This window comes from Lepidochelys kempii, chromosome 12, assembly GCF_965140265.1.
Source record: "Lepidochelys kempii isolate rLepKem1 chromosome 12, rLepKem1.hap2, whole genome shotgun sequence".
In the NCBI taxonomy this organism is placed as follows: domain Eukaryota; kingdom Metazoa; phylum Chordata; order Testudines; family Cheloniidae; genus Lepidochelys; species Lepidochelys kempii.
The window spans coordinates 25813450-25837834 of record NC_133267.1 but is presented as its reverse complement, the minus strand read 5'-3'; the positions used below and the strand labels follow the sequence as shown (position 1 = coordinate 25837834).

The 24385-nt window shown below is 42.0% G+C and overlaps 1 protein-coding gene across 2 annotated transcripts in view; it reads right to left on the bottom strand.

Moving 5' to 3' along the window:
- TK2 (thymidine kinase 2) overlaps nucleotides 1–23926 on the bottom strand; it is a 32718-nt gene extending 8792 nt beyond the window's left edge. The window contains exons 1-6 of one of the 2 annotated variants that reach the window (XM_073307960.1): nucleotides 23608–23926; nucleotides 21817–21854; nucleotides 20529–20624; nucleotides 18610–18663; nucleotides 16041–16130; nucleotides 13166–13239 (exon numbers count right to left, since the gene is read on the bottom strand). In XM_073307960.1, the coding sequence (XP_073164061.1) occupies nucleotides 13166–13239; nucleotides 16041–16130; nucleotides 18610–18663; nucleotides 20529–20624; nucleotides 21817–21854; nucleotides 23608–23779 (524 nt within the window). In that variant the 5' untranslated portion in view covers nucleotides 23780–23926. The remainder of the gene's footprint in view (nucleotides 1–13165; nucleotides 13240–16040; nucleotides 16131–18609; nucleotides 18664–20528; nucleotides 20625–21816; nucleotides 21855–23607) is intronic. The other variant, XM_073307961.1, reaches the window with a different exon arrangement.
- Between the last annotated feature and the right edge of the window lie 459 nt (nucleotides 23927–24385).

Genomic DNA, 24385 nt, shown 5'->3' with positions numbered 1-24385 from the left:
GGCAGGCAGCAAAGATGAACTTGCCAACCTTGTGAAATGATTGGATGAAACCTCTACAAAAATACAGCATGGAAATCAGTGCAGAGAAAACCAAGGTGATGACAAATAAACATGACGGATCAGCTCACATATCACTGTCAGTGGACAAGGGCTGGAGACAGTGAAACAGCTCCAGTTTTTGGGGGCAATCATCACTGATGAAGGATCAAAGGCAGAAATTCCGGCAAGAACTGCGCAAACAGCAGCAGCAGCAAAGCTAAAACCAATCTGGAGGAATAAGAACATCTTCCTGGAATCCAAACTGAAACTTCTGCAAGCATTGGTCATCTCCATTTTTCTGTATCTGTGCAAGACATGGACCCTTACAGCAGAACCTGAACGGAAAATACAAGTAGTAGAGATGAGATGCATCCCTAAAATCCTGGGCATCTCCTACTTCAACCACGTCACTAATGAAGAGATCCGCAACATCACCCAATGCGCTGGGCCTTATGAAGACCTCCTGACGACCGTGAAGAAGTGCAAGCTGAAGTGGAATGGCCATGTAACAAGATCATCCTCCAAAGGACGGTACCGGGGAAAAGAAGAAGAGGTAGAGAGAAGAAGACATGGACTGACAACATGAAAGAGTGGACAGGAATGGACTTCCTGGAGACTCAAGCACTGACACAGAATCGTCAAGGGTGGAGACAATTGTCTGATTGCTCATCAGTGATGGTGCCCCAACAACCAACGCGGTTATGGGAGTGATGATGATCCCAAAATGATCATCTTGATAAGAACAAACGGTAAAATATTAAACACGTAAATGAGTACAAAAAATACTGATGTGGAGAACTCCTAGTAGACCTATGACCATTTGCAGCTTTCAGAGGAGTTTAAAAGAGACAGACTTCTCTGCCATTCTTTTGGTAACATGTTTGGGTTGTCACCGGGGTGGAGATGGCAGCATATAAAGATATTTGCAATATCTACACTGAAAGAAAAAGAAAGAAAGAAAGAGAGCAAAAGCTTGCAGAAATTATACTACCCCCATTCCTTGTCTGCCATCCAAATTAACAGCTTGCCTCCACAATTTGGAGAAAGACAAAAGGGAAGGGTAACAATTAATTGTGAACAAACAACTGTTGTTTTTCAAATACCCATAACTAGCAAATGTTTTTGTGTGTCACCATCCATAATAATTTTGTAAAGGTTACATTTTAACTGCACAAGCCAAGGGGAAAAACAAACAAACCAAGATTGATTCTGCCACTTTTCCCCCCCAAGACATATGAGAAGAGGAGGAGTGGCAAGGCTGGATAGAAATGAAAGTACAAAAACAAAACAAAAACAACAAAACCCAGAATTAAATATATACTGCAGTTGGGAGCCAATCCTGAAAACCTCTCATGCGAAAGCAGTCCTGGCTTATGTGAGCAGTGCCATTGAAATCAATGGGAATACTTTGCATGAGCATCTGAAACAGGCTCATGGAAAATAAAGGTCATGTGTAAAAATCAAAGCAGAAGTTCCTCTATCTCAACTGAAATCTTGCTGACGAGGACATGGCTCTTCTAAAGGTTATATAGGAATGGAAGCAACTTCCAAACCCAACTACTTATCTGATTTCAAATGGAAAAATTAACTTAATTATGATTTAGTCATAAAAATCATATGCATTTGAATGCATAAGTCTAAAATTGCTAAAAACCAAATACATGCTTCTATTTCAATACTAAATACAGAGTTGTAATAATGATAAGAATATAGAATCATTTGCATTTCTGTGGCAACTTTCATCATAGACTCTCATGACAAATGAAGGGAGCCTTGCAACAATCCCTGTAAATATTCTTCAGTTTTTTGCTGACAGGAGAGCTGAAGCACCAAGAGTTAAGTGACTTTGAAAGCCCACATATGGAGTCAATGGCACCTGGGAACAGCACTCGGAATTTTTTAGCTCCCAGTCCCTTACTCTAACAATGAGAAAAGGAAGGAAGCATGTTTAGATTAGAGATATGGAACTCCGCTTGCTCTGTGGCTTTGAGTCAGGGACTCATACTATACCCTCTTTCTATAAGCAAAGTCTGACCTCTATTCTTATACAGAATGCCTATCCACCTCTGAGCAGCTTGGGTCTTTATTTCAAAAGATTCAAGGTCCCTTTTTTTTTTTTTTTTTAAACACAGTTTTTTAAAAAAATGCACTTTCTTGTAATTGATAGCAAACCCCTTAAATAAATACCCCCTTGCACTGATATTAAACTAAGACCCCGCTTCTGCCATCCAGTTTTGCTTTGCTGAAAAGATTAGTTTAATAGCTTGGACCTGGACCTCTCAATAAAATTCCAGCAGCCTGAACCTGAAGAAGTCACTCCAGTTGGTCTAGTTTTTTGGATGCTCATTACAGATTCCGTTGACATACCACTGGCAACCACTGTTGGGTTCCCTTTATGGCCCTTGGTCGGTTTACTTAAGACAGCTGATTTATAACTTGCCTAGGGATAAGGATCTTTAAGCCTGTCTGAACTGAATATGAGAATCCTGAATATGAGAATCCCCCAGGGAGTAGCTAAAGGCAGAAGAAATCATTCCTTTGGCTCCCACTTGGAAAATGAGGTATACATCTTTATGAAGACTATTAGTTAAGTAAATGGTTACACTCCAGAGCATTTAAGCTGGAGCTTTACAAATTCCAAAAGTTCAATGATTTTCTTTAATCTCACTAACTCTCATGCAGAGGTTGAAAGGACCCCCATTAACTGAAACTACAGCATAACTCATCAATGCAGATAAAGAACAAGGGGCAACTTTCAATCATGTACTCCACACTGCCATTATTGAAAAGCAATTCGTTTTATACCTTCGGGCAACCAATGAAAGTCGCCATACTGCTAACACCATACAGCTCAGCTCTCCATTAAACGATCTAGAATTGTGCTAAAAGCTTCCAAAGCAAGGACTTCATTCTAGCTAGTATAATAACGTATATATCTCAGTGTAACACTCAGGTCATGAGTCTCAGAGCTAATCAACACAGAACAACCCTCAGAACTCTCTCTTTCAGGATATCTAGTGTATCACTTATTGTTTATCTACTGAACATGAGTCAGAATTCTGGCTCCACATCTCTGCACCAAAAAATGAGTTCACATGCCACACAAGATGGGGCAAGGAGAATGGACAAGCCACTGGTCTTAAAAGCATTAAAATAAATGAAAGTCTTAGAACACAACAGACAAAAATCTTCTCTGCATCGTTGTGCAGCATGCTCTGCAGCAGTTAGCTACCACCCTCCACTAGAAGTGGCTGCATTTCCAGAGTGCGGTGAGCTATAAAGTAACGGAGGATCTTTCTGGGTGAAAAGGTGCTACGTAATAAACGTAAGATATTGTTATATCTTTGTAGAATGTGTCTTTAAGAAGTACTTTAGTTATTCCCTGGGAAGGAATAAACAGAGAACAAGGTTCCAGTCAGAAATAAAGACAGAATATACTTCAATATCACACCATTACACCAGGTTCACCAGTGCAAGAACAGTCTCTCTTCACACTGACAGTCACATGCATGCTCACATATCACATGCCACTAAACTCTCACCATCGTGAAGTGACAGTCCTCAGGCTACCCAAGCCTGTGAGTCTCCTTGTTACCCCTGCCTCCAGTGAGAGGGAGTCTTCCCTATGGTAGCTGGGTGGCAGCTCACAGGCACCACCACACCTTCAGCCACTCAAGCGCTCTGCTCTGGGCTTATGCCAGCCCTAACTTCACCTTGCAGGTTAACAGCAGCTCCAACCCAATCCCAGAGTCCCTTTGAATTGTTCTCCTATGACATCCAGCCCCGACACTGGCTATTCGCAGAATCCACCACAAAGGTGCAGTGGATCCTAGTTTACTGGGTCTTCCTTAAACCACCACCTCTGTTACCCATACAGCACTTATGATAAAACAAAAGGAGGTTTATTTATTTAACTAGAACCAAGAGTGTGGTGGAAACAAGCGGTTACAGTACAAAATAAAATCATGGACCGTGAACCTGAGCCTATACTTGTCAATAGTTACCTTTCCTGTCTAATAAAGTAGATTTCCCACCCCTCACGTTCAGTCTATTGCAGAGCTGGCTGGTTTCTCAATAACCAGGATCCAAAACGTTCATGAAAGTACCCAACTCCATCAGGGGTTCTCCTCATTAAATGCATCCAGAGTGTCTTTTTTACACTCTGTGATTCTGAAAAGAGTCTTTTGTTTCCCTACACGGCCAGGGTGTAAAACTCTCTCTGGTGCAAAGTTCCTTTTTCAACTCAGAGGTTTGGATTGTTTGATTGCCTAGGGAGGTTGTGAAATCTCCATCATTGGTTACACAAACACGTGTCAGGAATGGTCTAGATCGGGGTGGGCAAACTCTTTGGCCCAAGGGCCACATCTGGGTGGGGAAACTGTATGCAGGGCCATGACTGTAGCACTGGGACAGGGGATTGGGGTGTGGGAGGGACTGTGGGGTGTGGGAACAGGCTCAGGGCAAGAGTTGGGGTGCAGGAGGAGTGCGGGAGGGGGCTCAGGGCAGGGAGTTGGGGTGCAGGAGTGATGCACCAGGGGGCTCGGGTGCAGGAGAGGTTTGGGGTTCAGGCTCCGGCCCAGCGCCGCTTACCTCAAGCGGCTCCGGGGTGGCAGCGGCATGCAGCGGGGCTAAAGCAGGCTCCCTGCCTGCCCTGGCCCTGCACCACTCCTGGAAGTGGCCACCCTGTCCGGCAGTGGCTCCTGGGGGTGGGGTGGAGCAGGCTGCAATGCTGCGCTCTGCCCTCGCCTAAGGGTACCACCCCTGAAGCTCCCATTGGTTCCCCATTCCCGAACAATGGGAGCTGCAGGAGGCGCTGCCTGCAGGCAAGGGCAGCGCACAGAGCCCTCTGCCCACCCTCCCCCAGGGGTGGTAGGGACATGGTGGCGGCAGCTTCCAGGAGCTGTGTGGGGCCAGGGCAGGCAGGCAGCCTGCCTTAGTCCCACTGCACCACGGGATTGGCAATCCCTCGGGCCAGACTGAAAGTCCAGATGGGCTGGATCTGGCCCCTGGGCCATAGTTTGCCCTTCCCTGTTCTAGATAATACTTAGTCCTGCCATGAGTGCAGGGGACTGGACTAGATGACCTCTCAAGGTCCCTTCCAGTGCTATGATTGTATGGTGCCGCTGATGATTTTCCATGGATAGTTCTGGGAGGGAGCAAGGCTTGTCAGTTGAGATTTGCATCACCTTGCCAGCTGATTAGGGATTAATGACACCTCCCTCTTGCTTGAATGGGCCATCCCTGAGGCCCATCATCTCTTGGTGTTTAATTTCTACTCCAGGTCCACAAAGTATACTTTCAGTATAAATACATTGGTTTTTAATATTACCTGTGCATACATCTCGCAATGATTATGAGTCTTGACAAGTTATGAGCTTTCTGCATACACCTCACATGATATTCATTTTGGATAAATACCTTGCAAAATATGTGTTTGGTGAAAGGAGTTTGTCAGGTCTGAGGTGAGAGCGGTTTATTAAGAACAGGGGACACTTTGCCAAGAGGTCTCTGTGTCACACATGTAAATAGAGAATGCCTATAAAATTAATATTCCCCAGGTCTCAGAACCATAACAGTAGCAATACCTATTTAACGTGGGGAAGGTTTTCAAGGGAACGACGGCAGTTAGGTGTCTAACTCCCACTGATGCCTCTGAAAATCTCTTCTTGTCAAGACCCGGCATAAGAAATATGATTGCCATGCAAACTTGGTGAGTAACAGAACTATATGCCAGGCCAATGAATGGCTTTATTTTCTTGGTATTTGTAGGGAAGAAGCTATTTTGTGGTAGCAATTTCAGTGCAACTACTGCACATCTCAGATGGTTTAAAATCATCAGGACTTTTTTCAGAGTTTGGTTTCATGCCTCAGGCTTATCCCCCTCTGAAACGTTTTATGATCCTGCCTCAGTGAGAGGGGAGGGACTAAATGACCTCTTAAGGCCAGTCCTACAATTCTATGATTCTACAAGAAACCAGAAACACGCATCTTAGTGCATCTTAGGAGTTGAAGACTAGTTACATTGCTATGTAAATCACATTGCTATGTAACTCACATTGCTATGTAAATCACATTGCTATGTATAATCACACATGCACTAAGTAATAAGATTGCCTGTGGTTACACCATGCCCTATTTTGGGAGATCCAAAGTAGGTCCTAAACTAAATATAATGTCATCTATTAACTGTCAAACCACATCTATTAATTATAAAAGACCAATCACTTTTTATCCCTCATGTATCCTTTTCCATATTCTATGAGATCATTTCCCAAACACGTAAATATCCATTCACAGACTCTGACTCTTGTTTGTTTAATTTGCAACCAATTTTGCAGTTTGTTGTAATGAGGCACAAAGCACATACCTGGTCCGCAACACTAAAAAAGGATACCAAAACAGAAATGCCAAGAGCCATAGCTGCCTTCAGAAAATATGTTACAAAGTCAAGAAATAAAGTCATTGCACATTATACTTAGCCTTTTAGCAGTAGGCAAGATTTTCAGTCCTTATGACACAAGCATTTGGTCCAATATGAAAAAAGCAAATCAATAGCTTAAAAGAAAGAAAAAGAACTAAGTATAGTCTTCTGAATACAGACTATGATAAACAGTGACTCTTACTATTTTCCACTGTTTTTACATGCCTTCATCTTAGCTTATCACTTATGTAAACAGTCAGTAACAAACAACTGAAGAGCTTGTGTAGCATGGATGCCATCTTGTGGATCTACTGGCAACAGCTGTTTTCCCCACAGATTTGGGCAAGAAACATTCTTCCTATAACCAATCTGAGGTTTCCAAACTATAATCCACTACAGATTGTTTCAAATATATTAAAAAGCCAGCATTGTAAAGAACAAACAATGCTGAGTGCATTATTTCAGATGGGAAGGCACTTATTATGTGATTGTTATGTTGCCTTCTGCTACACTGTCTCAGGCTGAAGGTAATGGACTGAAGGTAAAAAATCCATTGCAATCGACATACTACACTAACTAGGGTGACAGACTGTCCCACACACTCTCAAAGAAACTGAAGAACCACCTGATCAGCATCCTGTACAGCAGACAGGAGAAGATCAAGAATGAGCTCTCAGAACTGGAGCTGTTAATTATCTCATAGCATTCCCCACCTCCAACCGAAAGCCTAAGGTGTACCATATTAATTCTCTAAAGCCCTTTTATTCCAGAGAATTAAAGGTTTGTCAGTTTACAGCCCAGGGAGGAGACGACACTGAGTGGCCCGAAGGTGTCTACTACGAAGGGAAAAGTGCTGGTGGTGTGGAAGAGGTGAACCTCTCCATGACCCTTGGGCGTATGCAGCGACAGCAGATCAAGGAGCTGTGCACTAGCTACACGCCGACGTTCTCAGCCACCCCAGGACTGACTGAACGGGCATACCACTCCATTGACACAGGTAATGCTCACCCAATTAGGGTCCAACCTTACCGGGTGTCTCCTCAAGCTAAAACTGCTATAGGACGGGAGATCCAGGATATGTTACAGATGGGTGTAATCCACCCCTCTGGAAGTGCATGGGCATCTCCAGTGGTTCTAGTTCCCAAACCAGATGGGGAGATACGTTTTTGCGTGGACTACCATAAGATAAATGCTGTAACTCACCCAGACAACTATCGAATGCCATGCACAGATGAACTATTAGAGAAACTGGGACGGGCCCAGTTCATCTCTACCTTGGACTTAACCAAGGGGTACTGGCAGGTACCGCTAGATGAATCCGCCAAGGAAAGGTCAGCCTTCACCACACATGTTGGGCTGCATGAATTTAATGTACTCCCTTTCGGACTGCGGAATGCACCCACGACCTTCCAAAGACTCGTAGATGGTCTCCTAGCGGGATTAGGAGAATATTCAGTCGCCTACCTTGACGATGTGGCCATATTTTTGGATTCCTGGGCAGAACATCTACAAAAAGTCTTCGAGTGCATAAGGGAGGCAGGACTAACTGTTAAGGCTAAGAAGTGTCAAATAGGCCTAAACAGAGTGACTTACCTTGGACACCAGGTGGGTCAAGGAACTATCAGCTCCCTACAGGCCAAAGTGGATGCTATCCAAAAGTGGCCTCTCCCAAAGTCAAAGAAATGGGTTCAATCCTTCTTAGGCTTGGCCAGTTATTACAGACTATTTGTACCGCAATACAGCCAAATCGCCGCCCCACTGATAGACCTGACCAAAAAGCAACAGCCAAATGCCGTTCAGTGGACCCAAGAGTGTCAGAAGGCCTTTAACCAGCTTAAACCGACACTCATGTCTGACCCTGTACTAAGGGCCCCAGACTTTGACAAACCGTTCCTAGTAACCACAGATGTGTCCGAGTGTGGTGTGGGAGCAGTTTTAATGCAGGAAGAGCCGGATCAAGAATTCCACCCTGTAGTGTTTCTCAGCAAAAAACTGTCTGAGAGGGAAAGCAACTGGTCAGTCAGTGAAAAAGAAAGTTACGCCATTGTCTACGCTCTGGAAAAGCTATACCCATATGTTTGGGGACGGCATTTCCACCTGCAAACCGACCATGCTGCACTACGGTGGCTTCATACCGCCACGGGAAATAACAAAAAACTTATCAGGTAGAGTTTAGCTCTCCAAGATTTTGATTTTGACATCCAACACATCTCAGGACCTTCTAACAAAGTGGCTGATGCACCCTCCCGTGAAAGTTTCCCAGAATCAACTGGTTAAAATCGCCCTTGAGATGTGGAAAATATTGTTAGTCTTTATATACTTGGAAGTATATTTAGAGGTGCATGTGTCTTATTAACTCTGTTTTTTCCTAGAGCTCCAAGAAGAAATCCCAGCCAGCGTTTCACCTTAGCTGTGATTTGCGGGGGCATGTCATAAATATAAAGGGAAGGGTAAACCCCTTTAAAATCCCTCCTGGCCAGAGGAAAAATCCTTTCACCTGTAAAGGGTTAAGAAGCTAGGATAACCTCGCTGGCACCTGGCCAAAATGACCAATGAGGAGACAAGATACTTTCAAAAGCTGGGGGGAGGGAGAAAACAAAGCTCTCTCCGTCTGTCTATGTGATGCTTTTGCCAGGGACAGAACAGGAATGGAGTCTTAGAACTTAGTAAGTAATCTAGCCAGATATGCTTTAGATTGTGATTTCTTTAAATGGCTGAGAAAATAAGATGTGCTGAATAGAATGGATATTCCTGTCTGTGTGTCTTTTTGTAACTTAAGGTTTTGCCTAGAGAGATTCTCTATGTTTTGAATCTAATTACCCTGTAAGGTATTTACCTTCTGATTTTACAGAGGTGATTCTTTTTATTGTTACTTCTATTAAAATTCTTCTTTTCAAGAACTGAATGCTTTTTTCATTGTTCTTAAGATCCAAGGGTTTGGGTCTGTGGTCACCTATGCAAATTGGTGAGGATTTTTACCAAACCTTCCCCAGAAAGTGGGGTGCAAGGGTTGGGAGGATTTTTGGGGGAAAGACGTTTGCAAATGGGCTCTTTCCTAATAAAATAAACCCAGATAAAACATTTGGTGGTGGCAGTGGAAGTCCAAGGGCAAAGGGTAAAATAGTTTGTACCTTGGGGAAGTTTTAACCTAAGCTGGTAAAAGCAAGCTTAGGAGGTTTTCATGCAGGTCCCCACATCTGTACCCTAAAGTTCAGAGTAGAGAAGGAACCTTGACACTCTCGTACAAAACCAACCTTCCACACAAACTTCCATGTGGCTGGAATTTACAAAAAAAAAAAAAAAAAGAGACAAGCCATTTACAATGCACACTTCACTTCTCTTCAGAGGAAAAGGACAGTAAACTATCTAAACTCCTACATACCACAGGGGGCTACAACAGTGGTACCTCCAACTCACCTAACAATATTGTTAATCTATCCAACCACATACTTAGCCCGGCGGAGGAGTCCGTCCTATCTCAGCGACTCTCTTTCTGCCCCACTACCCCCATGAACGTGATACAGTTCTGCAGTGATCTGGAAGCCTACTCTCATCGTCTCCGACTCAAGGAATATTTTCAACATACCACTGAACAGTGCACTGACCCACAGGAACCCTCCTACCAAAACTACAAAAAGAAAAATTCTGCGTGGACTCCTCCTGACGGTCGAAATGACAGACTGGACTTCTACAGAGAGTGCTTCCGCAGATGTGCACAAGCTAAAATTGTGAACAAACAGCATCACTTGCCCCATAACCTCAGCCGTACAGAACACAACGCCATCCACAGCCTCAAAAACAACTCTGGACATTATAATCAAATGGGCTGACAAAGGAGGTGCTGTAGTCATAATGAACAGGTCAGATTATGAACAGGAGACTGCCAGGCAACTCTCCAACACCACATTCTACAGGCCACTATCTGACCCCACTGAGGAGAACCAAGAGAAACACCCTGCTACAGTATGGGAACAAGTCTACACGGACACACCCTCAGAGCCTCAACCAGGGGTATTCTATCTGCTACCCAAGATCCATAAACCTGGAAACCCTGGACGCCCCATCACCTCAGGTATCGGCACTCTTACAGCAGGATTATCTGGCTATTTGGACTCTTTCCTCAGAGCCTACGCTACCAGCACTCCTAGCTATCTTCGAGACACCACCGACTTCCTGAGAAAACTACAATGCATTGGTGATCTTCCTGAAAACACCATCCTGGCCACCATGGATGTAAAAGCTCTTTACACCAATATTCCAAACGAGGATGGACTACAAGCTGTCAGGAATAGTATCCCTGATGAGGCCACGGCACTCCTGGTGGCTGAGCTTTGTGACTTTGTCCTCACCCACAACTATTTCACATTTGGGGATGACTTATACCTTCAAGTCAGTGGCACTGCTATGGGTACCCGCATGGCCCCACAGTATACCAACATTTTTATGGCTGACTTAGAACAATGCTTCCTTAGCTCTCATCACCTAGTATCCCTCCTCTACTTGTGCTACATTGAGGACATCTTCATCGTATGGACCCAAGGGAAGGAGGCCCTTGAAGAATTCCACCCCACCATCAGCCTCAGCCTGGACCAATCCCCACAAGAGATCCACTTCCTGGACACTACAGTGCAAATAAGTGATGGTCACATAAATGTCACAGTATACCAGAAACCTACTGACCGCTATATTTACCTACATGCCTCCAGCTTCCACCCAGGACACATCACATGATACATTGTCTACAGCCAAGCCCTAAGATACAACCGAATTTGCTCCAATCCCTCAGACAGAGGCAAACACCTACAAGGTCTTTATCAAGCATTCTTAAAACTACAATACCCACCTGGGGAAGTGAGGAAACAGACTGACAGAGCAAGACGGGTACCCAGAAATCACCTACTACAGGACAGGCCCATCAAGGAAAATAACAGAACACCACTGGCCATCATGTACAGCCCCCAGCTAACACCTCTCCAGCACATCATAAACAATCAACAACCTATCCTGGAAAATGATCCCTCACTCTCTTGGGAGACAAGCCAGTTCTCGCTTACAGACAGCCCCCCCAACCTGAAGCAAATACTCACCAGCAACTACACACCACACCACAGAAACACTAACCCGGGAACCAATCCCTGTAGCAAATCTTGTTGCCTACTCTGTCCCCATAGCTACTCTAGCGACACCATCAGAGGACCCAACCACATCAGCTACACCATCAGAGGCTCATTCACCTGCACGTCTACTAATGTTATATATGCCATCATGTGCCAGCAATGCCCCTCTGCCATGTACATTGGCCAAACCAGTCAGTCCCTATGTAAAAGAATAAATGGACACAAATCAGACATCCGGAATGGTAACATACAAAAGCCAGTAGGAGAACACTTCAATCTTCCTGGGCATTCTATAACAGATAAAAGTAGCTATACTTGAACAAAAAAACTTCAGAAACAGACTTCAAAGAGAAACAGCAGAACTAAAATTCATTTGCAAATTTAACCCCATTAATCTGGGCTTGAATAGGAACTGGGAGTGGCTGGCTCATTATAAAAGCAGCTTTGCTTCTCCTGGAATTGACACCTCTTCATCCATTATTGGGAGTGGACTACATCCACCCTGATCCAATTGGCCCTGTCAAAACTAGTTCTCCACTTGTGAGGTAACTCCCCCCTCCCTTCATGTGTCATTATATAATGCCTGCATTTGTAATTTTCACTCCATGCATCTGAAGAAGTGGTGTTTTACCCATGAAAGCTTATGCCCAAATAAATCTGTTAGTCTTTAAGGTGCCACCAGACTCCTTGTTGTTTTTGTGGATACAGACTAACATGGCTAACCCCTGATACTTGTCTCAAGGTGTGATCTCATCACTTCTGACAAGCTAACCAGAGTTGGGCCTGGTCATTACATGAATGGTATTCTAAGGAAAAAACACAGGCTGCTACAGAAAGTATTTGTAATTCAACAGGCACCACTCTTCACTCACACAATGACCTCACATGGTTTTAGGGGCACCATGTTCTTGGATGTGCCAAATTATGGATGAGTTGTAAAACAGAAGTCCTGAAAATTTGCTCTTTAGCATTCCATGAGAATGTAAGCAAGATAAACTCCAGATCCTGGCCAAATCTAGTTTGTGTAATTAATGTATATTGTATCTACCTAATTTCCCTGTTCCAATTGCCTACAGTTTTATTCTTCATGTCCTGTCCTAAATTGTAGTGTATCTTTCTGAATACTACTAAACAGCTGTTTTGTTTCAGTCCAGAGAAGATGGGATTGCGTGTGTGTGCTGAAGAACTGATAATGAATATCCTAAATGCACAGGTTCAGAGTAGCAGTCATGTTAGTCTGTATTCACAAAAAGAACAGGAGTACTCGTGGCACCTTAGAGACTAACAAATTTATTAGAGCAAAAGCTTTCTAAATGCACAATGTACTTCATCCAGAAGGCTCCTCAAGACTGTCATATATAGAGACAAATCCTATAGTTGTTTCTTTTTTTTAAAAAAACTTACCTGTAATACTTAAAGATAACGGCAGCACTGACTAAGTAAGCAACCACTAGCTCTCTAATATACTGCTGCCAGGTTTCATGGATTACTGAAATGCAAATTACCATAGAAAACTAAGACTATCAGTTTACTTAAAAAAACTCTATAGTTAAAATAGGAAGCTAAAGTAGTAAACCATTTACTGTACCTTCGATATAAGTTTTCTACAAAAATGTGTTTTGCACTGTGAATTGACCTCTCCATCATTCTTAGCGGGGAAATCTACAAGATAAAAACAACAGCCATTCACTAGTTTTACATTTTCCAATGTTCTTAATTTCTTTCACCCCCCTAATGCTGCATAGCATGTCCTTTTACCTCCATTATTGATCAATCTTCTTCATGGTCACTACATTATTAAACTCCTACTAAACTATGCTGATTGTAACACAGACTAATTGTTTGGTCAGAGAGAAAAAAATTACTCTTACTCAGGAAACATCATGTATATAAACCTGGGATTCCAGAACCAGGAGTTTCCTGACACACTAGGCTTATGGAAGATGCATGAAGGCTAACTGCAGGAGCACCAAACCCACCAATACCAAGAGGTTAATCATTAGATACTTGACTAGAAATAAACTGCAGTCCATTAGAATGTGCAGAGCAATGGGAACTGTCACTGCCTGAAGTGGTGCCCTCCTCAGACATGTTACTGCGCTTATTATATAGGGCACTGATCAGAGACACTATAGAAAGAAAACAGGATTTTAGAATGGTCTCAAGTATGCTACTCCTCTTTCACGGAGGCCAAAGCAGTCACTGCAATTGGCAGAGCATCTCAGCTTCATCTGATCTACCACCCAAATGGGCTTCAATTTTGGTGAATGATGATTTCCTGCCAATGTTTAAGCTTTTCTCCCTGGTCTCCAAAGAATCAGGTGGTGCTGGAGGAGTTCCTTCCAATCAGCTATTCTACACAGAGTTAATGGTCACACAGTCACAATTGCTACTGCAAGGTTGACACAGGAACTGGCAGCGGAGTACAGATTAGAATGCAGGGGAATTCTTGGGAGCTTTTAATGAGCTCTTAAGAGACACTGGGACTTTTAACATTTTGCAAATCAAACAAAAGAACTCTGCACTTTCAAGCACACCCAAACCTTGTGGGTTTTTTCTACAGCTGTGCTAGGAAATACAAAAGGAATTGAAAGAGTGTTCTGGGTACTGAGCACCCCCAGTTGTCTGCTGCTCAATATGCTCCTTTGCATGGCAGCTCTGTCATCTCACAACTTTCACAGAAGTGATGGTGCATGGAGCACTTTTCAAGGTGCTCTGCAAGACAGAGGTCTGGAAGGCTTCCTGCCTCTTTAGCCTCCTCTATATCTACAGGGAAGATTGAGAAAGAGAGAAAAGTTCCATCCACCCTGAAGCTGTACGACACATGGGACTCTTCTGTGGCTGTAAGAGCCAGAGCAATGCTATAGGGCATGGGGCACAGAGGGGTACAAGGGGAAGGCATTTTGCCCATGGAACACAGAAACAGACTGAGGATGGGGAGGGAACGTGCTCAGAAGTGGAAATGATGACACCCTCTAAATGGGTGAAGCATGCACTCTCTCATTAACATGCTCGCTGTTAATAGGTGCAGAGGAGATTGGGATGTGGATTTCACCCCACCCAGCCACAGCTCCTGTGGAGTGCCTCTGGCCACACTAACCCACCTCCCTCACACTCACTTAGCGCAACACCAATATGCTGGCTGCCTCCTTCATTAATGCACAAGATGGAGAAAGGTCTCCCTGTGACCTCTCTTCCCTGTGTATCTGTGTAAAAGCAGCCACAATCTGGTATGTTCTGTTTCTGCTTTAATCCATACTAGGGACACAGCCATTATAAAAAGCTGCTCATTTTAGGAGACTAGTGTCTCAGCATTTTTTCATTGAAGCTATCAACCATATCCCTTTTCCTTCTTTACATACCAGCCAGGATACAGGTATAATTTTTGTGTTTTCATCTAAGAAAAACCCAGCATTATGGTGCAATTGTCTCATAACACACACTGAATAGAAAGTTAACAGGATCTGTCCAAATTTTCAAGAGTGCAGAGAAGTGAGAACTGGGCATACTTTAAAGCTGTAACTTGTAAAATGTCACTTTTCGGACAAGGAAAAGAGAAACTATTTCCAGAAAGCCCCAAACCACAGCCTTATAGAACTATTTTTGTCAAAATTACTATCAATCATTTTCATTGGACCATAACCTCACATGGGACTTCACAAAGAAAGACCCCTGCCCCAAAGCAAAGTCAGACAATATGATACAATAACAAACAGTTCAGGTATAAAAGTAACTGGAGATGCTATCAAGTGGGCAGGAAACAATAAATCAAGACTCCAAGCAAACAAAGGAGTTTCAGGGGGAGGGAGGGGATGAGAAAGGGAAAAGGGAAGATCCAGCCCAAAGAGCGCACATGGGAGAGGACTGGGAAGAATGTGAGAAGGGAGCAGAAGGAAAACGGATGACGAGAAAGAAGTGTAGACAATCCAAAAGGAAGTGGTACATGATCTTAGCAGAAGCATTTCAGATGGGTTAGAGTGGAAAGAGGTGAGAAGCAGGAAGCTGCATTTGTGTTTAGAGTCCCATGGGTCAGCAGGGCGTATTCTGAGTGATACCAGCCAATGTGTGATTTTGAATCTTCACATTTAAGATTACCATATGTGAACCCAGAGTTTGAGGTTCCTACAATTCACATACATCAAAAAATAAATAAAAAGACAAAGATAACAGTCAAGCTGAGAGATGACCAAGGCATGGGCCAGCATTTAACAGTAAGCAATACTGGATATGGGAATAAAACACATGTAAATATATGAGGTAGATGTCCCAGCCCACACTAAGCATTGACTTGAGTATATTAGTGTTGTCTTTTCACATGGAAATCCCTACTAGCTTCAGGAACACATAATGAAAGTCAACCTAGAGTCTTATCTTTTGGATGCAGGGTTATCAAATTATTTTGATCCATAAATGCACCTTAATATCTCTGCTTCAGATTAAAAGAAAAAATATCTTTAAATTACCATTGGCTTGGTATGCTGCTCCAACATGGTAAGCTGTATGTATGTCTGCAACGTTATCCCCCACCGTGATGAATCTTGATACATTAAACCCTGATGTTGGGGATGGGGGCAGAAGAGAGAAAGAAAACCACTTTGACTATACCAATTAGTAACAAATAAAACTAAGCTATTTATTTTATACCTGATCAGACTTACCAAAATAATGGCATTAAGGTAGCAGACACCAGAATTATTACTTCTGGGGGCATTCTGCGCCAAAAAATTAAAATTTCTGCAAATTTTATTTGTCAAAATAACACTACAAAATCACACCAGTTTCAATTATTTTGGAAATTTATTTCAAAATACCTGTCAGCAAGTATGTCTGAAGCAATACAGACACACACAAAAATTCCCCCAGAAGTAGAGAGTTAAAGAAACCCCCTATGACTACCCACTTCCTGTTTCTCTGCCCCCTCCCGCCTCCCGAGCCCAGCCAGGGGACCAGATACCAACAACCCCTCCCCTGCAGAGCCCAGCTGTGCCCTGCCCCCAGCCAATACACACGAACCCCCGTCTCCCCAGGGCCCAACCACAGGCCCCCCCCTTGCCCAGATAGCCATACCCCCTCCCTCCCCGAGCCTACCTGTGCCCCCACCCCAGCCCAGACACCTGCCCCTCTCTTCCCCCAGAGCCCAGGGATCCAGAGGGAGAAACAGCCTGATGCTCGGTCCCAGGCTTATGTGGAGTTTCCTGTGTGCCGCCCTCTCCTTCCTCAGGGCATGTTGGGAACTGCAGCAGCCAGGAACTCTCTAACTCCTTCCCCTCCCCCCGGAAGTGTCTTCTGTGTGCATGCTGGGCTCTGTTGGATCCTGCGACCTCTAATGGTGGCCAACAGCACTCCAGCCCATTTCTGTGAGGAAAGGAAATTCTGCACACAGTGTTAATTTCTACAAAACTCCGCATCGCACAATGGTGCGGAATTCCCGCAGGAGTAAAAGAATGAAATGACTCATCCGCATTTGGCAGAGCATGTGTTGGAATTATGGGCCTAATCATAAGGGACACTGAGCACTCAGATTGCCCACTAAACTCAGTGGGAGTTACAGGCACTCAGCACCTCTCTGAATGAAAACATATGTAGTGCATTTAACTCAAGAGAGCTCACAGCCAGAAGTCTCCTCTATGAGGCAAATGCAAATTACACCATGTCTAAAAAAATGAATCTGCTTCTGTGCTTGTCTGAGCAGGGCTAGAGCTCCCAGGACAGTGAATGACGCTAAAGAGGAGTAGCTAGACATGTCCACAGTATCTACTGTGACTCTGAGAAGAGAGGTCTTTTACATAGCACATTATAGGTTTTTTCCCCCTGGGGCTCCGCAAAGCATTTCTCTAATCTCCAGGACTCCCACCCCGCTTCCATTCTTTACACCAGTAAATATCAGCCTCTACCATAAGCCCAAAGCATAACAACACTTTATAGTAAAAAGGGAGTTTTTAGGATCAAGTGTGGGTTTGCAAAATGGCTTAATAGCAAACATCAGGGTTTAAAGTGACCTGAATTGCCCGCAGACACAGACTTGGCCTCTCCCCCCACCTCAAAGAGAGCTGTAAGGCAGGTGGTCTACTGGTGAAGATGTTGGTGACAAGTCATGGAGCAGTGCATCCCCCTGCTATACTGCCAATGGAAAAACAGAAAGCAGAGCACCAGTAATCTCCACCCAAGGGAATTTGCTTTCCTCAGGATACACTGCTACTAGTAATGGAGCCAAAATGCATATTGTGTGTGCAAAAGTGCAGGTACTTTGAACAGGTTGTATGTGCAATTTAGGCTGGAAGTGAAATGTATTCATTTACTTTGATTTCTGACCCCCCCACTCTGGGTAATAATGCTAAACTTATCAGAGGGTGGAGTCTCTGACGGTGCTGCATCACTGCGTTAAAAGTGTCTGATTCCGTGAGGTGAGGATGACCCTGCACACTCACCATAGTCAATGAAGGTACTCAACATCTTGCAGGACACTTTCTCAGCAGTCACACAGCATTCCCTGACTGCCAAATCCAACTCCTTTCACCTGACTACACATTCTACTTGTATTGTATTGTTTAGTATTAAAAAAAAAAATTTCCTGCCTGCTTTGAACATTTGAAAGAGCTGTCCTAGACTTAGTTTATGAACTAAAGAACTCACTGCCAAGCAGTAACAGACCCATTGTGTCTCTGAGATGACTAAGACTCCAATCCTGCAACCTGCTGCATGCAGACAGACCTTTATGCCTGCACAGAGCTCACCGATTTCAAAATGTGGCTTACTGTAGATGTAGTGTCCATCACCATGGAGCTGTTTGCAAGATCGGAGCCCAAGTCCTTCTCAGGACTACATTTTGCACACAATAGGTTTAATGCCCATTCCTCAGTAAGAGAAAAAATAATAATCACCATCATGATATTAATTTTCAGTTACATAAGATCGTTACCATATCCTTGCTAGGGACTTCAATGCATCTAAACCCTCACACAGGACTTTGAGAACATCAAGGTCCATATTTTTAACAGAACACAAATCACAGGATTAGTTCCTGCCACTTACCAGAAGATTGTGACCATGTACATTCCTCCACTTAGGCACAGGTTCTGTCAAAACCTTAATTAAAAAATTACATTCATTCCATGTGACCCAAACGATTTCAATTTTTTTATTTTATTTATCTAAATGCATCAACTTAAGACCATTTTTACAAATGAATGAATAATAAAGTACCTGTACTAGTAACATGGACTGGAGAATCTATGCCTTTTTTTAAAAAAGGATTGATTTAATGAAATACACAATTTAATATTTAAAAGCTATTATAAAAATGAAAAAGATGCATTTAACTACAAAATATCCTGGTGGGTAGTTTTATTAATTATTATTTTTATCAGCACACCAAAACAAAGCAATGGCTGACTGATACCACGTAGAAGGCTGTCATTTATCAGTTACAGTGTAAAGAGAGAAGAACTGACAGCTGAATGTAGAGGGTATTTCATGTGAAAGATCTGCTAACAAATTAAGTTTGCATAGGACAAAACAGAATGACAAAGGAATAAAAGCTGAAGATCAATACGCCACTATACATAACTCTCATTTTATTTCTGTGGATCAAAAAGAAATGCAGTTAGAAGTTTAATAATAATCAAAATTAGGCAGAAAAAGAAGGTCTATTCTGCCCTAAGTAGCTGAAACCACAAGAGTCTCCAGGATGTCTCCATGTGGGGATGAGAATCCACCAAACTATACGATTAGGCCATAAAGGACTTTTAAGATCTTAGTGTGAGTCTGAGATTAGCTAGCTAAACTACATGCATTTACTTTTTAAATTTTTGTACTGTATACATATTTAAAAAAACATTTTGGGCTATTTATTCAACTCAATTTATTCCTTTTAAATTACCAAGGACCCTCTTAATACTAAGTATCCCTATGAAGAATCCTAGATTTTTGTATTAATATTCTTCTTAGCAGACCTATCAACACCTTTAAGATTTTATGTACTCATAAATAAATGCTTCCTGAAGTTTATTCTGAATTTGTTTTGGTTAAAGCAATTACAGTATTAAGAATAGGTTTGTCTTTTCCTCATCCAAAAGCATTTTGCCTATGGAACGTGGGATCAAATCCCATGTTTGTTTGACAAACTTCCAAAAATGAATTATACAAATGTATTTTTCCCAACAAACCAGCATATCTTTACCTGAATTATTTTAGTTTTATGGGGATTAATACCTTTTAGCTTCATTACGTGATATATCTCTGACTTTGCTTATTATGAGATCCATTTAAGATTTTTAAAAATGCAGTGACTAAAATTGTAGTGAATGGTAGTTCTATTGGTTATTGTTAGTTTTTTGAGGGACAAAATTTGATCTACAGAATATACTATGTTCCACTGTTGACTATTTTTGAACTGTATATATTTTATATCTGCCACTCAACAACTAAGAATTTTCCTAAAATATATATTGCTTTTTCCACTGACTCTGTTTACAATATTCCAAGAAACTAATACTACCTTAGACCTTGATTATGGAAATACTCATATATATATATATTTAATCAGGTAGGCAGACCCAGTGGCATCAATAGCCTATTTTACATGAGCAAAGCTATGCATGTGTGTGATCGTAGATCGAGGCAACAATTAACCCAAGCACAAACGTAGTAAAAATACAATACATTATATTGGCTTCCATCTCATTAACAACGAAAAGTATTGGAAAACAAGGAAAAGTATTGGTTGCCAAATGAAAAAAGGCAACATCAAGAAAAAAAAGTATTGTTTTTAAACTTCTGGGACTATTGCTAACAGTTTAAAAACTAGAAAATGTTTGACAGTGTTCCTTTAAATTCATCTTACTCTCATTTAATCTTGGGAAATACTGCAGTAGACTTGAATACTGTCAATGCTATCAACAGAAACACTCTTGCTGATTTGAGTGAACATTAAGACATTTCAAGCCCCTTACCTCAATGCTGGCAGTTTTGGCAAAATAATCCAGGCATGTTGTTTTTCCACTTGCAATATTCCCCTCAACACAGATCTGGTGAAAGAAGGCACCAACCTTTCAATATTAAATGAAATGCTACTGAAAAGAAATAACTGACAGCAAATGTAGAAACACATACTTATAGCCTAAATATAATCCATTAGTATTATAAGTACATTAGAGCAAATTAGAGCAATATAGTTAAAGCATTTCCAAGAGAATCCCTAAACTTCAGGAGTTCGGGTCTTGATTCACTGTTGCATTGTACAAGCTTTTTACAATGGAGTCACATGTTGAAAGCAATGGAGTTTTGTGCTGGAAAAAATATGGAACACCACAGTGGGGAAATCAAACCTTTAATATCTAAAGATACAAGTTGCCAGTACAGTTTTGGGTCTTACTTGTGCAAACTGATACATATTGGCTTCAACAGGCCAGATTTTCAAAACCATATTTGCAACTACAGACCTGCACCCCAGTTCCATATGCACTGTACAGTTAGTGTGACTATTAAAATAATAAGAGTTTGATTCAATACCTGTGGAATGCCAAAGCCTGGAGCCTTTGGGCTACTGGACCTGCACCGTCCAATCCTAATGCCTCACCACAACATCCTTTTCAGAACTGCAGAACCCCTTTCCATGGCACGTAGCGTTCCAGAGGTTTCCCTGCAGTGCTGCTGCACCTTTTACTGAACCCATTACACAGCCGTCCACAGTGTTTTAAATTTCACCCCAAAAGGCTTTAAGCTTACTTTGAATACAATTTATTGTACATTACATGTTATCACTTCTACACCCATAAATAGATTTTTCTCAGGCAAATTACAATTTCTTTTAGACATCTAGGTTTCTAAAATTAGTGAAAGATATTTTTGTCCAACCATCTACCAATATATCATAAAATAATTAGATTTAAAACACCATGAATTGAGTACTTGGAATTTACAGACAAAATACATGTAGTGTAAAGGAAGGAGACTACATTCAGAATGCTGACTACTTCTGTGGCCCCGATCAAGCAACTTTGTTTCCACACGAGCAGCCCCTGCACCCACATAAAACCGTCTTGATTTTCTTTTAAGTTACCTCAGTGATTTCAGAAAGGGTCTGCCTGCCTGGAACAAAATGCAGGATAAGACTCTAGATTTGTGTACCAGCTCACACCAAGACCCAGTCATTAGCCTGTGGACATTTCCATAATACAATTATACTGTAATAATAATAATATACTAAATACATTTTTCAGAGCAAAATATTATACTTACAACTGTCTTTTTCTCTCCTTCACTAATCAGGTGTTTATCTAGAACAGGAAGAAACACTGTTAGAAGAACTAGGAAACTGCTCTTAGATTATATATCCAAACCCACTATCAGGACTCTTGTAAGACTGAATATATTAATGAGTTTTAGGTTTAGGAGTTATAGGTTACAGTAAACATGTTACATTAAACTCCCATGGCTATAATGGCTTTACTTTATATTATACACTATAAGCAGTCAAGTGGCTGGTTCCTACCTTCATTGAGCAAGATTATGTATTATGTATGGTTGTTTCTTTGTTAGCGCTTATTTTCACCATAAGAAAATAGGCCCCAAATCTGCAATGAATTACTTGTAGGCAGATCCCTATGCCTGAACAAAGCACCATTGACTTCACAGTCCGCAGAGCTTTCTGCAGGATAAGGAACTTAGATACTAAGGAGATATTTTCAATTTAAAAGGTACTCGTCCATCTAAAAATGTGTACCTACTATTGTTACAAGTAACATCTAAGAGATAGTCTATCACTGAAAAGAGTAGAGAAAAACAGATACTATGCACTTTTGACAGAACTTTGTGTGGAGAATGACAAACCAGTTCCACAATTCAAACTGATAGTGCAGACTCCAGAGCCTGTGGAAAGTCAGGTTTCAGAGTAGCAGCCATCTTAGTCTGTATTCGCAAAAAGAAAAGGAGGACTTTTGGCAACTTAGAGGCTAACAAATTTATTTGAGCATAAGCTCACGAAAGCTTATGCTCAAATAAATTTGTTAGCCTCTAAGGTGCCAAAAGTCCTCTTTTTTGTGGAAAGTCAGTTTCTCTCTGTTTGGGCCTCTCTCTCACAGTGGAAGGAAACCATATTAAAAACAGGGAATTTTGTGATCGTAAAAAAAAAGAAAGAAAAAAAGGAAAAAAAAAAGAAAAATTGACCGGAGACTCAGAACAGGTATAATTAAAACTACTTTTAACTTATTTTCTGAAATTGACTGGATTGCAATTTGATAATGTCCTTTTACAATGTTCACTGCACCTTTGTTCACTATGTATAGGTGAGCAAGGACTCAGGGCATTTAATTACCGTATATTGTTCATTTGTGCACTTTAATAGAGAAGTAGAGATGGGTACTTGTTGTACAAGTACTAACTAGTGTCATGAAGGGGTTTTGAAAGTTCCTGGTTGTTGAAGATTTCAAAAACTGCCTCTGCCTGTCTACTACAAAAAAAAAAAAATTAACCAGAGTTCATCCTGTTTTCAAAAAATGAAGAGTGGGGGATATATTTGAAAGGCGTGAAACTTTTTAAATATCCTGCATTTCGTTTTTTTTTAAAAACTTCCCCATTTGGCAAGTGCGTTCCTCCTTCCTAATTCCTCTATATCATGAGTAATTTGTGGGAGGCCAAATACTAATAGAGGCTGCCTACTGCGATCAGCAGATTTAATGTACACACAGCTACATACTTAAGAAAAGATAAATCAAGGACCGCAGCAACAATGTTTAATAAAATAACACCAGATCTATCTACTAGATCAAATGCATTTTCTCAAATACCTTTCAAACAAGCGTCAGCTACTTCTTTGTGAAAAGCAATAACCATCAACCTATTTCGAGGAATGAAGTGGCGTTTGCTTTTTTTCCCCCCCCCTCTCTCTACAGTACTTTCATCTCAAATAATAAATCTCTTGAGAGACAGCGCGAGAGATTCCTGATGCTACAAATACCAGGGCGCAAGGGTAGCATCAACAATCTTTTAAACACAACTTCACGGTTCATGCCGCACAAGTACCAGACGTACATGAGGCGTCCTGGGAGCAGCCGGCCATGCAGAGGCTGCGATTAGCCATCAGTGGATGTAGCAATTGCTTCCGCTGGCTGTTCCCGCTACAAAACTCGAGGCCAGCTTGAGCGCCCCTGGTATATTGAAGGCTTAGGAGAGGCCGGATCCATAACGACTTTAATAACCACATGGCCCATCTCCGGTAGCTTTGAGCTCTAAGACTTAGGTATAAGACTCCAGCCGCATAGAGCTTTTCTATGCCTGGCACGCATTTCCGCTGCTGTAATGTTTTGCTTCCTGTATGATCCCAGCTCCGCTACTGTATTAAGCACTGAGCAACGCATTGAGCAACCAATCTTAGCAAACTGCTGCTGGAAGCCTTCCAGCGGGGCCCTTAAAGACACAGTGCGCTCTCGAATAATGCTCCTGTTTTACAAGTTTGTTTCTTATGTTTTGGCAGATGCTCATTCATTCAAGAAGGTGGTTGCATTAAAAATTCTGCTTAAGTTAAAAACACCAACACAGGCTATTCAAACTAAGAACTGACGTGCTTTTCACCCTGCTTGGGGCTTTTTAACTTCTTTGCAACTCAGGCTAGACAATGAAAATAAATTAACCAGTTTCATTTTTGTTGCTAGTCAATTTCACGTTCTAGTTTTCTTACAGGAGCAACAGCGCGGCAACGTTTCGATTGCAGTGCCTGCAGGGGAACCTGTCTGCGTTTGTTTCCCCATCTGCTAATGGAACCTATACACCCTGATAAATGAGGAACACAGCGCAATTGTAGGGACTAGTC